Source organism: Pongo abelii, chromosome 3 (assembly GCF_028885655.2).
Source record: "Pongo abelii isolate AG06213 chromosome 3, NHGRI_mPonAbe1-v2.0_pri, whole genome shotgun sequence".
Taxonomy (NCBI): domain Eukaryota; kingdom Metazoa; phylum Chordata; class Mammalia; order Primates; family Hominidae; genus Pongo; species Pongo abelii.
In genome coordinates, this window is record NC_071988.2 from 40709599 (window position 1) to 40722672 (window position 13074).

The window sequence follows — 13074 nt, forward strand, 5'->3', positions numbered from 1 at the left end:
TAAACCATACCACTATAAAGACACATGCACACTTATGTTTATTGCGGCACTATTCACAATAGCAAAGACTTGGAACCAATCCAAATGTCCATCAATGATAGACTGGATTAAGAAAATGTGGCACATATACACCATGGAATACTATGCAGCCATAAAAAAGGATGAGTTCATGTCCTTTGTAGGGACATGGATGAAATTGGAAATCATCATTCTCAGTAAACTATCGCAAGAACAAAAAACCAAACACCGCATATTCTCACTCATAGGTGGGAATTGAACAATGGGAACACATGAACACAGGAAGGGGAACATCACACTTCGGGGACTGTTGTGGGGTGGGGGGAGGGGTGAGGGATAGCATTGGGAGATATACCTAATGCTGGATGACGAGTTGGTGGGTGCAGCGCACCAGCATGGCACATGTATACATATGTAACTAACCTGCACATTGTGCACATGTACCATAAAACCTAAAGTATAATAATAAAAAAAAAAGGTAAAAAAAAAAAGAAAAAAGAAAATGTGGCAGATATACACCATGGAATACTATGCAGCCATAAAAAAGGATGAGTTCATGTCCTTTGTAGGGACATGGATGAAGCCGGAAACCATCATTCTGAGCAAACCTTCGCAAGGACAGAAAACGAAACACTGCATGTTCTCACTCATAAGTGGGAATTGAACAAGGAGAACACTTGGACACAGGGTGGAGAACATCACACACCAGGGCCTGTCGTGGGGTAGGGGGAGGGGGAAGGGATAGCATTAGGAGAAATACCTAATGTAAATGACAAGTTAATGTGTGCAGCAAACCAACATGGCACATGTATACCTTTGTAACAAACCTGCACGTTGTGCACATGTACCCTAGAACTTAAAGTATAATTAAAAATAAATAAATAAATAAATACATAAATGGGTATAATACCAACCATATAAGATCATTGTAAGGATTAAGTGACAAAATGTGTTAGATTCTTGCTACAAATAATGTGCTAAATATATGTAAACTGTCTAAAAAAAACCCAAAAATACCCTGATGAATGGATATACAAAATACGTAGCCATACAATGGCATATTATTTGGCAATAAAAAGGAACGAAGTACTGATACATCTGCAACATGAATGAACCTTAATATCATGCTCATGAAGTCACACACAAAGGGCCACATATTGTATGATTCCATTTATATGAAATGTCCAGAACAGGCAAATGTACGGAGACAGAAAGTAGAGTCATGGTTGCCAGGGCTCAGTCAGATGAGGTAAAAATGTGCCAAAATTAAATGTGGTGATACTTGCACAACTCTGTGAATATACTAAAAACCATTGACTTGTACACTTTAAATAGGTAGATAGTAGGGTATATGAATTACATCTCAATAAAGCTGTTACCAAAAAAAAAAAAACCACCAACAACCAACCTATATTCTTTGAATACACTACATCTCTAATTTGGCACTTATCATAGAGTATTTTGTCTTACGGTTTCTTCCCAGTCATAATCGGCCAGGCACAGTGGCTCTCCCCTGTAATCCTAGCACTTTGGGAGGTGGGGGAGCTGGGTGGATCACGTGAGGTCAAGAGTTCGAAACCAGCCTGACCTATATGGTGAAACCCCATCTCTACTAAAAAAAAAAAAAAAAAAAATTAGCCAGGCATGGTGGTGGGTGCCTGTAATCCCAGCTGCTTGAACCCTCGTGGTGGAGTTGCAGTGAGCCGAGATCATGCCACTGCACTCTAGCCTGGGCGATAGAGTGAGACTCTGTTTCAAAAAAACAAAAACAAAAACAACCCCAAAATGTTACTTCATACCCCCCAAATCGTGATAATCTCTGAATTGTGGGGTTTCTTCAAGATTTATTTTCTTCATTATAATTTTCCAAATTTTATCATATGGCACATATTACTTTTATATTTGAAATAACTACATTATAGAGAAATGAAAATATCGTTTCACTAACAAAGTACTACTAAGTACTACTGAGCCATAGAAAAGAATGAGATTCTGTCATTTGCAACAACATGGATGGAACAGGAGGTCATTGTGATAAGTGAAATAAACCAGGCACAGAAAGACAAACTTAGCATGTTCTCACTTATTTGTGGGAGCTAAAAATTAAAACAATTGAACTCATGGAGATAGCAGACTGATGGCTACCAAAGGCTGGGAAGGGTAGTTGTAGGGGGGATTGGATTGGAAGTGGGGATGGTTAACAGGTACAAAAAAATAGGAAGAATAAATAAGATCTAGTATTTGATAGCACAACAGGGTGACTATAGTGAATAATTTAATTGTAAATTTAAAAATAACTAGGCCGATGTGGTGGCTCATGCCTGTAATCCCAGCACTCTGGGAGGCCAAGGTGGGCAGATCATGAGGTCAGGAGATCAAGACCATCCTGGCCAAAATGGTGAAACCCCGTCTCTACTAAACATACAAAACACAGCCGGGCGTGGTGGCAGGCGCCTGTAATCCCAGCTACTTGGGAGGCTGAGGCAGGAGAATCACTTGAACCTGGGAGGTGGAGGTTGCAGTGAGCCCAGATTGCACCACTGCACTCCAGCCTGGGTGACAGAGCGAGACTCTGTCTCAAAAACAAACAAAAACTAAAAGAGTATAATTGGATTGTTTGTAACACAAAAGATAAATGCTTGAGGTGATGGATATGCCATTTACTTTGGTGTGATTATTACACATTTTATGCCTTTATCAAAATATCCCATATACTGCATAAATGTATATATCAGGTATGTACCCACAAAAATTAAAAATTTAAATAAATAAAAAACCACAAAATTATTAGCTCCTAAAGGACATAGTCTGTGTCCCCTTGTGGATTCTTCTGTATCTTCCACATAGTAGGTTCTTAACAACCATTTATGGATATTATTGATAGCAGCACTAGATTTGAATTCTGTTATGGTTCTAAGTCTGTGGGTCTTTGGTAGCCGGTGTGAATTTGTGATTGGTAAAAGCTCAGAAAAAGCAAATGTTACCTTATGATTATAAACCTTAAAAGATGTAAAATGTATTTTCACTGAAAGAAAAAAGTTTTAGTTTAAATGCCAATTTCAATGCCAGATATATCAGAGATATGATAAAATTTAATATTCATTTTCAAATGGATTTAGATATACCATCTGGGCTAGCTGGCTTCCCCTCCTCCTAGTTACTCCATGCAGTGGAACCTGCCTATATTAGCCCATTCTCACACTGCTATAAAGACATACCTGAGACTGGGTAATTTATAAAGGAAAGAGGTTTAATTGACTCACAGTTCCGCATGGCTGGGGAGGCCTCAGGAATTTACAATCATGGCAGAAGGCGATGGAGAAGCAAGTGCCTTCTTCACAAGGCGGCAGGAGAAAGAGAACAAAGCGGGAACTGCCAGACACTTTTAAGCCATCAGGTCTTATGAGAACTCATTCACTATCATGAGAACAGCATGGTGGAAACCGCTCCCATGATCTAATGACCTCCCACCAGGTCCCTTCCTCAACATGTGGGGATTGCAATTCAGACTATAATTCAAGATGAGACCTGGGTGGGGACATGGAGCCAGACCATATCACTGCCCAAAGCCATATATTGTATTAGTGTACCAGAGTCATTTTGTGGACTGTTTGCTTTGCCATGTTTCTTTATGGAAACAAGGTCATCTTCTGCCCACATGTCTTTAGCCCTTTCCCATGCTTGCCTTCTTTATCTCTTCTTTGTATACTTTTCCCTCCCTCTGTTTTGGACAGCAGGGTGGAGGTGAGGATCAGTGGTCTGTACTCAGCAACTGCTTGTTTGTCAAGCCCAGCTTTGGTCTGTTTACATTCAGTCCCCTTGTTCGTGTCTTTCACAATGATTCTGCTGGATGACTATATCCACCTCATTTTAGGTGAGGAAACTGAGGGACACACTGTAAGTGGCAGAGTCTGGACAGGACTGGTAAGACAGCTTGGTGTGCAGTTAGGAGCAGATCTGGCGCCAGGCTGTCTGGGCTTGAATCCAACCCTCCCTGTCCACCAGCTCTGTCCCCTGGTTTCCTCGTAGGGATGATAATAGTCCTATCTTACAGGGCTGGAATAAGGATTGAGTTAGTCAATTATTTGTAATGCACTTAGAACAGTGCCTGGCACAGCATAAGTGCCACATAAGTGTTTTCAAAGCAAATAAACTGAAGCCTGTCTGACTCCAAAGCTGGTAATGGTGGAATTTGAGGTCTGCTTTTTGTTCCATTCCCCTATTATAGCAGCAGAATTGGACAAAGATTAAACTCGGATTCTGGATGGGGAACAGAGATTTAGAGGCTGACGCACCCAGGGACCTCCGGCCACCGTCAGAAACCTCTTGTTAGCAGCCATTCTGAAGAGGGGGATCCATTAGCTTGAGGTTAGGCCAAGAATACTGAGCTCCTCTGGACCCAGCGCTGGGCTCACGTAGGTCAGAGCTCCCTGGTGGCCTACCAGGGGATACCCAGGCAACAGTCTAAAAGGTAGTGTGTGCCCCTCACCCGCAGGCGGGACCTGGCCTGCCTCTCCCATGCTATCATTCCCCCCTGGTGCTCTCCTCACCAGCTCCAGTATTGCTGGCCTGCTGTGGGCCTCCTCCACGGGGAAGCTCATTCCTACCTTAAGGCCTTGGCATCCATCTGGAATTCTTCCCCCAGATTGTTACACAGTTAAATCTTCCTCACTCATGTCACCTCTTCAGGACATTTCCTTACAGACACCTTCCTTGATCGTCACTTGGGCTCTAGTGCAAAACAGAAGGCATGCTCAAGTGGGAGTGGCCAGAGAGTTTAAAGGAAGGGTTAGAAAGAAGTGAGCCGGGTCGGGAGACCATAATGGGATGGGGAAGCCTTTACCATACCTAGGCCTGGGAGGTTGAGTGGGACAAGAGGAGATGGGGAACCTTCTGGAAACCCCCTACCCACCTGCAGGAAGGGACGAGATAAATAAATGCACGTCTCTCTTCAGCTCACTGACCATCTGCCTACCTCCCATTAATGGAACCGGGACTCACAGGTCAGCCTCCCAGCCAAAAGGGGGGAAGGCGATCGGAAATTACCCCGCGCTTTTTCTTCCCAAGTCATTATCTTCTCCTCTTTTATCTTAACAACACCCGCCAAAATTATCTTCTTTTGATTTACATGTTTATTGTCTGTCCCGGCCCCCAATTCCCTCTACAATGTAAATACCTCGAGGGCAAGGACTTCCAGGTAGGGTGTGTGTGTGTGTGTGTGTGTGTGTGTGTGTGTGTGTGTGTTTCCATCTCTGCGTGTGTGTGTGTGTGTGTGTGTGTGTGTTTCCATCTCTGCGTCCCCAGCGCCTGGCCCAGTGCCTGACGCATAGTAGGTGCACAGTGACTGTTGGTTGACTGCATCGACAGACTAGGACACAGGTAGTCTTCCTGGAGAAGGAAAAGCTTATCAGGGTCGTTTTTCTTTTTCTTCTTACAAAAAGATCAGGTGGCTGTGTACTTCCTGGCGCCGGGCCAGGGGCTGCCCCGCCTTGCCCCCACCTCTGCGGCCAGGAGGGACTGCAGGTGCTGCGCGGCCAGCGCCCGCGCGTCCTACTGCTCGGGTGCCGCAGCGCCGGCTCCCCCCGGCCCGGGTGCGCCCCCTCGGGCGCGCGTCTCCCATATGATGCCAGACCCGTCCGCCCGCCTGTCAGCAGCCTGCCGGGCGCAGGGACGTGCGGGGCGGCCGGCGGAGTCCCTCTATCGGGCCGGGTGTGAGCGGGAGGGAGACACGCAGAGCTCGCTGCAGGTTATTTTTAGTCGGTAGCTGTGCTCCCCCTCCCCGGGGGCGGAGCGGCCCGCGAAGGTGGGGAGGAGAAGAAGCTCCCGGCGCCTCCGCGCTCGCTCCCGCGGGGCACTCACGGCACGTTGAAGCCCGGGCGGCGCTGTGAACAGCTGCCGCGGCGTCCTCTAGCAGCGCGCGGCTCTCCCGGGACCTGCGCCGGCCGGGGGCGGGGAGAGGCGGGGAGGGGAGGCCGGCGGGCGGGAAGGGGCGGGGAGCGCGCTCCTGCGGCGGCGGCGGCGGCGGCGGCGGCGGCGGCCGTCCTCATCCCGGCGCTCGAGAGGACGCGGGGCTGCGCAAATGGCTTGTCCCGCTCTCGGTCTGGAAGCTCTTCAGCCCCTGCAGCCCGAGCCGCCCCCCGAGCCCGCCTTCTCCGAGGCTCAGAAGTGGATTGAGGTAGGTGCGGGTGGCTGGCGGGCGGCCTTGCACTGGCGCCCTGAGCCACGGACCCGCGCACGCTCCGACCGCAGGTCCAGCCTCGCCTCCCCTCAATCCCCCCCACGTTCTTTTGCCAGCTGCTCCAGGTCACCCCCCCGGGCCTCGGCGAGCCGCGAAACCCTAGCGCTTTGGCATTGGAATCCCGGGCGAGGGTGGGCGTGAAAGGGGACACTGCAGTCTAGCTGCGCGCGTGAGGGCAGGAAGGGATCCCCTGCGCCTCCATCCTTCCTGCCCGCCGGCCTCGCAAATCTCAGCTAGCGCCGCTTCCAGGCGCTGCCAGGGGAAGCGCAGTGCTAGCAAAGCGTTGCAAAGGCGCAGGAAGCGCGAGCCCCCAGAGACTTCACCGGTGCTCGCATTTCGGGGTATCTTGCTTCTGGTCCCACATTTCGCCCCTTGTCCCCCTACCCCGCACCCTTCCGGAGCAGAGTTGGCAGTGTCTTCACGGAGGCGCATACCCACCGGAGCCTCTTGCTGTATTCCTGGCACCGGGTCAGGTGTGAGGCTGGCACAGTGCGCAGGGCCGGGTAGCCTGCAAGACCCACCTGCGAGCACGCATCCGCAAAGACGCTGCCCAGCCTTTGGCAACACCCGCGCCTCTCCATCCCAGGGACTGCAGGGTCAGTTCCGAAGTACGGGCTACCCGGTCTGGTTGGCATATTCCACTTCTTAAATGACTCGTTGGCAGGCCAGGGAAATCACTGGAGCTCTCGGCTCTCAGTCCAGGAAGCGCTCGCTGGGTGATCCTGATTCACGATGTCTATCAGTAGATGCAGCTTGGTAGCCCCGAGCTCCCGAAATGACCTGTCTGCGGGGTTCAGGACGCTTGAAGGGCATGAAGGGGAAAGGTGACCCCGTGTGATTAGTGCAAGCAGCCTCAGCTTCAATGGGTGGCCTTTCTGGAGGCTTAGTGGAAGGTATGAATTTGGCCTTGTTTCCCTCAGTGACAAGCAGCCCTCTTTGCCTGGTAGTTCAGCGGAGGAAGTGTACCACTAAATCATGACCCAGCAATGTTGAAGCTTCCAGAATTCCGCCTGTCACTTAGTGACTCCCCACTTCGTTCAGCATCGTGGTTCCCAAGAAGCTGCTAGAGTAACAAGAGCTCCACGTACAGCTTTAAACCTGCTGAGCTTCCTGCAGAAACCACCCTCACTTAATGCTGCTCTTCTGCTCCAGCCAGAGACCTGTACCCTACAGGGTTAACCTGCTTCCCGCAAGCAAGAGTGCTGCTTAAGAGTATAGAAACATCTGTTTGAAAATAGGGCTCAAGAAACAGAACAGTGAACATCAGGGCTGTCTTGCTGAAAGCCCCAGGCATGTCTCTCATAATTTGATAGCTCACCATCAGATGAGAAAAAGACTTTGGCTTTTTATTTTTGATATGTGGCTGGAACGGTTTGGCGTGTGACAGGTGCTCTGTCTGTGTTGCGTACTTATGCTCCCAGGATACACAGGAAGCATTTGTAGTTACTGGCTTAGTGCAGAGTTGGATAACTATTTTTCAGGTTCTTGAACTTTAAAATTCTCAGGAGAGATTTCGAGTGTGGGTGGGGGTAAGGGGAGGATCTAGAAGCAGAGCAGTCTTTACTATTCTTGAAGGCAAGTGATTTATTCTCAATTTCCTTAACTGTGAGTATCATTGACATATTCTGCTCTGAAAATGTATTGTGGTATGAGTTACGCATGTAAAAGTGCACAAATCTGAAGTGTACACCTCCATGAATTTTGAAATATGTGTATTACTGTAGCCCCCACCTAAATCAAGATACAAAATGTCTCCTTTGGCCCAGATTACAGTTTGCTTTTAAGAGGTAGTATATTTCAGGCTGTTATGCAGTACAGAATATTAGCTTTAATATCACGTTTAAGAAAAGGAAGAAAGGATTCCTTAAGACAGTAGAGCCTCATTAAGCCCTATAGACAGTTTGGGATTGTTCTTGATGCTTTACCGTTCATACCAATTTAAGAATGTGAAAACCGTAATGGGGCATGCGTGGCTTTAGGACCAGGCAGCCCAGGCAAGCTGCGTGTGCATTATTGAAGCGGCCTATCTCCTTTCAATTGTTGGATTCAGTTTCAGGGAGAGGAGAGCTTCCCCCTCCCAGGCTACATAAAAAGGTAATTGCTCCAGGGGAAAGACAGAGACCTCCCCTTCCTTCCCAGAGGTTCTTCTTGAAATGTAAATGCCGAGTCTGGAAACCACGGGAACCCAGGAGTTGTAACAGATGGTTTTGCATGCAGTTGCCTTGTGAACAAAGATTCCTCAGCTAATATAGCAATAATGTAGTACTTAGGGCCAGTGAATTCCCGGGCGGGGGGTGGTGGGGGGGGATTGGGGATTGTTATCTCGAGACAATTGCAGCTCCTCTAGGGGCCCCATTGTCTCTGGCAACATCCTCATTGGTAGGGCTTTGTTTTTACTTTTACTCAGTTGGTGATTAAATTTCCCATAGGTTTTTTTTCTTTCTTTCTTTTTGAGTAGTAAGGAATTTCACCCTTTCGTAAAAATGTTCCCTTGGGTGAAGCAAGTTAATAAACAAACTTTGCTGCTTGTCTCGCCTCGGTTCTTGGTCTTCCTTGAGTCATGGATTGGCGAGAAAACATTCATTCTTAATAAAGGCTCAGGGAACCAGATCCAGGACGTAACTTGTTAGTGAGGAATTTCTCGGCCTGCAGCCTTGGCTATTTGAGGACCATGTTACTGGGCAGGAAATGTGGCCTGGGAACGATTCCCCCACCTCAGCCCCCCTCCCCTCACTCCTTCCTTAGTTGGCAAAGGTGAAAGCTCTAATGGAGCTCTAGATGGTCACAGACCATGTGGGGACAGCCCTGTAACACTCCTAGTGACTTTTTATAGCTGTAGGAACAGGTTGCACATCTTACTGTGTGTTTGGGAAGACTCCTAGAGGAGACAGCAAACTTGAAGTAGTAACTCTGGCTACCAGCAGGCAGGGGAGTGACTAACTTCTTTCCATACTACTTTTCTAGAAGGCCTTACTAAGCAGAACACAGTAGGTGAGAGGTCAGACCTTGAAGCTGGGCATCCTGGGTTTGAGTCCAGAGTCTGTTACTTTGTAGCTGGATGACCCTGAGCAAGCTACGTTTCCTTTACTATGGTTCCAAATGATTTCTTTGAAAGATAGCCCTAGTTGTTAGCAACAACAAAAATAACTAAGAGTTATTATTGAGAGCATCCGTAAAACAGCATACTAATAACAGCTCACCTATTTCATAGGAGTGCTGTCAGGATTAAATCAATTAATATATTTAAAATGCTTAGAACAGTGCCCAGTACATAGGAAGTGCTATGTAAGTATCGTTAGTAGTATTATTACCATTATTATTACCACTGCTGTTACTTTTACTACTACTATTATCATTATGATAATTATTACTACTACTGCTATTGCTATTGTTTTTTCTGTTGTTAATAACAACTAAGGTTGATTTTGAAAGAAATGATTCAGAACACCAAATTTCCAGGGTAGAAAATATGATTCAGTTGCCTACTGATTTCATCCTATTATCTCACTCTGTTAACTCTGGATACCTGGAGTAGAAGTTAACTAGATGCTACATGTCACTCTAATTTGCACTAAAAGTGACTTGGGGATCAGAGAAAAACCTTTAATATCTACTCATAAAGTGATCTTGGTAGTCCATCAAAGCTTAGAAAATTATTCTTCAATATTATGCTGAATATGTAAGTTTAATGTATAATCTTTGTTACCAAACTCCAAGCAGAATGCTCAATGCCTCTCCTCTTGTAGATGATCTAATATTAAATCATTATACAAATAATGGGTCCAAATATTCATCTAAATGCAGCAGAATTTTATTCACTGAGGTTGTGTCAACTCCTGCTAGGAATAAGAATAATTCTTCCATTGATTTCCTTTCCCTCTTCCTCCCTTCTTTTATTATTTCCTTCTTTTTTTTTGGTGGTATTTATTGAGTTACAAGAGTTTATTAGTAGGTTAGATGACTCTGATTTTCCTGATTCCCCGCTTCTCTTGGCCTCACGACCCACAACAATATTTATCTGTTCTAATCTGTGGTTCTTCTTTTCAATGCCAAACACTTTCTGAAGAAACAGATGTCCTTCAACTTGGTTTCGGTTATGATTTGGAACAGGTTCCCAGGCCTTTAGGGAGGGACTGGAAATTTCAACCCAACTCAGCCTTATTTCTCAACTTGAGAAGTTCCTGCACTCCTTTACCTTCAATCAGAGTGTGCCCATGGGGCTTGGTGATGAATACAATCTCATTTGTGACCTAATCTATACTTCACAAGAGTGAGAACTCGTGCTGGAAGGGATCAGTTTCTCATTTTGGTTCATTCCCTGCTGCCCACATAGAATTGTTTTCTTATTCAGCTGGGACCTAATTCTGAAGATTAAAAACACTGAGGGTATCATAGCTCTCCAAGACCAAAAGATGCTTGTGTTGTTTGGCAGTAGGGAAAATTTATGAATAGCTTTTGAGATAATTTAGCATTTAATGGCCAGTAACATATGATATTTGTGATGTAATACCGTAAGTTATACATGTAGTCATTCTAATTCTCCACCTCTGTAGGGACTAGACTCTTAACATCTTTTTATCCCAACAGGTAGTTAACTTTGCAGATGGTCCTCCAGCTTTGCATAAGTTGCCAAGGAAGAGGAAGAAAAAATTTTTCTGGCTAGATCAAGGAAGGAGTAGTGATCTGAATAGATATGTAAATGAGAGCAGGCGGCATCTTTCTCACAATGACATTTAAATAGTCTAGCTTGTTTGTATACAAGAGCAGCTATGACACAATGCTGTCACATGGTAGGAAAACAGTGAGGTCCCACAGATTTGGGGAAAGGGGATGCGGAATGGGAGATGGAGCTGGCACTTCTTGCCCCGGCATCTCCCTGGAAACCAGTTGCATCAGGCGAGCTCCAAAGGGCAGACTGAGCACTGGCTACCAAGAAAGGGAAGGCCGGACATGTGTTCCCAGCCGCTGGGTCTCTTGGCCTCCGGCTCTCCGCCGATGGATGACAATAGAACCATGATGTAGACAGTTGGCCTTGATTCTGTGGGTGGCAGTCAGTGCTAGGTGGGACTAGGCAGCTCTAGGAGTACTAGAAATTGGCCTGGCAGCTTCTCTTTTTGCTTTAGACCATTCTGAAGCTTAAAAGCATCATAGTTGGGGGATAACATGATGATAAAAATTATGGTAATGATGCTGATGTTGCTGATGATAAAAGGTATTATTTATTGATTGCTTATTATGTGCCTGCTAAAGTCTATATACAGTTGGCCCCCCGAGGTGGTGCAAAATACATTTTGTATTTTGTATTTTGGCCTTGATTTTCATGGTTCAGGACAGAATCAGTTAACGCTGGTTGATTTTTGACCAAACCGTTATCACTGGAATTAAGTTTTCCTTTTAAGCCCAGTTCACTGTTCTGAGATTTTTAATAAGGTACAATACAATTTTATAATAGAACACCTCATATGTTCCTTAGGATGTGGGTGTGTTTACATTTGAGGCAGAAGAAAGGTATCAGATATGATCTTTTTTGGAGGAAGGGTAGGGTAGAAAAAAGGATGACTTCAGTGCTATTAAATCAGGAAAGGAAGAGATAATGGAACTTTGGTTTTAAGTGATTGAGAAATATAAAAATAGCCTAAACTAGAGGGCTAAAGATAATATAGGGGAAAAATAGTTCTTAAAAAAATGATAGAATATTGGAAAGACTTCTGTCTGGACATGAGATGTTATATTTCAAGGAGGAATGATGCCATGGAATTCAGTTCTGCTGTGATAAAATTCCATGTTTGCAATATTGAAAACAACACTTCCAAAGAGACGCCCATGCATCTAACCCTGGTGGGATGTGTATTAGTTCGTTTACATACTGCCGTAAAGATACGACCTGAGACTGGGTAATTTATAAAGAAAGGAGGTTTAACTGACTTACAGTTCCACGTGGCTAGGGAGGCCTCAAGAAACTTATAATTATGATGGAAGGCAAAGGGGAAGCAAGACAGGTCTTATATGGTGGCAGGAGAGAGAGAGCAAGCGAAGAGGGAACTGCTAAATGCTTTTAAAACCATTAGCTCTTATGAGAACTCACTCACCATCATGAGAACAGCATGGGGGAAACTGCCCCCGTGATCCAGTCACCTCCCCGCAGCCTCCCTCTCCTGACATGTGGGGATTACAACTTGAGACGAGATTTGGGTGGGGACACAGAGCCAAACCATATCAGGATGGCTAGTGTATCTCAGGGAATTACCTTTGGCATCAGGAAAAGGACAGATGATGTAGTCATATAAAATGCACCTAAGAAATAACTTGGCTGACACCTTTTCCCACTGTCAGCAAAACTGTGCTCTATGCTGAGACCTTAAGAATAAAATATTCGTTAGGTTGGGAAAGCGCCATGTTTCCACTGTCCAGCATTTTGCCTGTGAGAGTTACTCTAGTGTGGCTGTTAGAGGCTGCAGCTTGGCCTCCTGGTCAGTGTAAGTTAGGGACTGCCCCACCCATTCACCCCTAGATAGCCCATTAGGAGGCCGTGGAGGAATACACCTGCACTTGCTTTTAAAATCAAGGTTGGCTAGGCGCGGTGGCTCACACCTGTAATCCCAGCACTGTGGGAGGCCAAGGCTGGCGGATCACGAGGTTAGGAGATCCAGACCATTCTGGTTAACACAGTGAAACCCCGTCTCTACTAAAAATACAAAAAAAAAAAAAAAAAAGAAAAGAAAAAAAAAATCATCCGGGCGTGGTGGCGGGCACCTGTAGTCCCAGCTACTCGGAATGCTGAGGCAGGAGAATGGCGTGAACCTGGGAGGTGGAACTTG

At 45.9% G+C, this 13074-nt stretch overlaps 1 protein-coding gene across 10 annotated transcripts in view; it reads left to right on the plus strand.

The window, feature by feature from the left end:
• Positions 1-5984: 5984 nt before the first annotated feature.
• The window catches only part of LIMCH1 (LIM and calponin homology domains 1), a 339850-nt gene continuing 332760 nt past the window's right edge, over positions 5985-13074 (plus strand). For 5 of the 10 annotated variants that reach the window (XM_054553854.2, XM_054553846.2, XM_054553849.2 and 2 more), the window contains exon 1: positions 5985-6193. In XM_054553854.2, coding sequence (XP_054409829.2) covers positions 6098-6193 — 96 coding nt within the window. In that variant the 5' untranslated portion in view covers positions 5985-6097. The remainder of the gene's footprint in view (positions 6194-13074) is intronic. The other 5 variants (XM_054553848.2, XM_054553855.2, XM_054553856.2 and 2 more) reach the window with 2 other exon arrangements.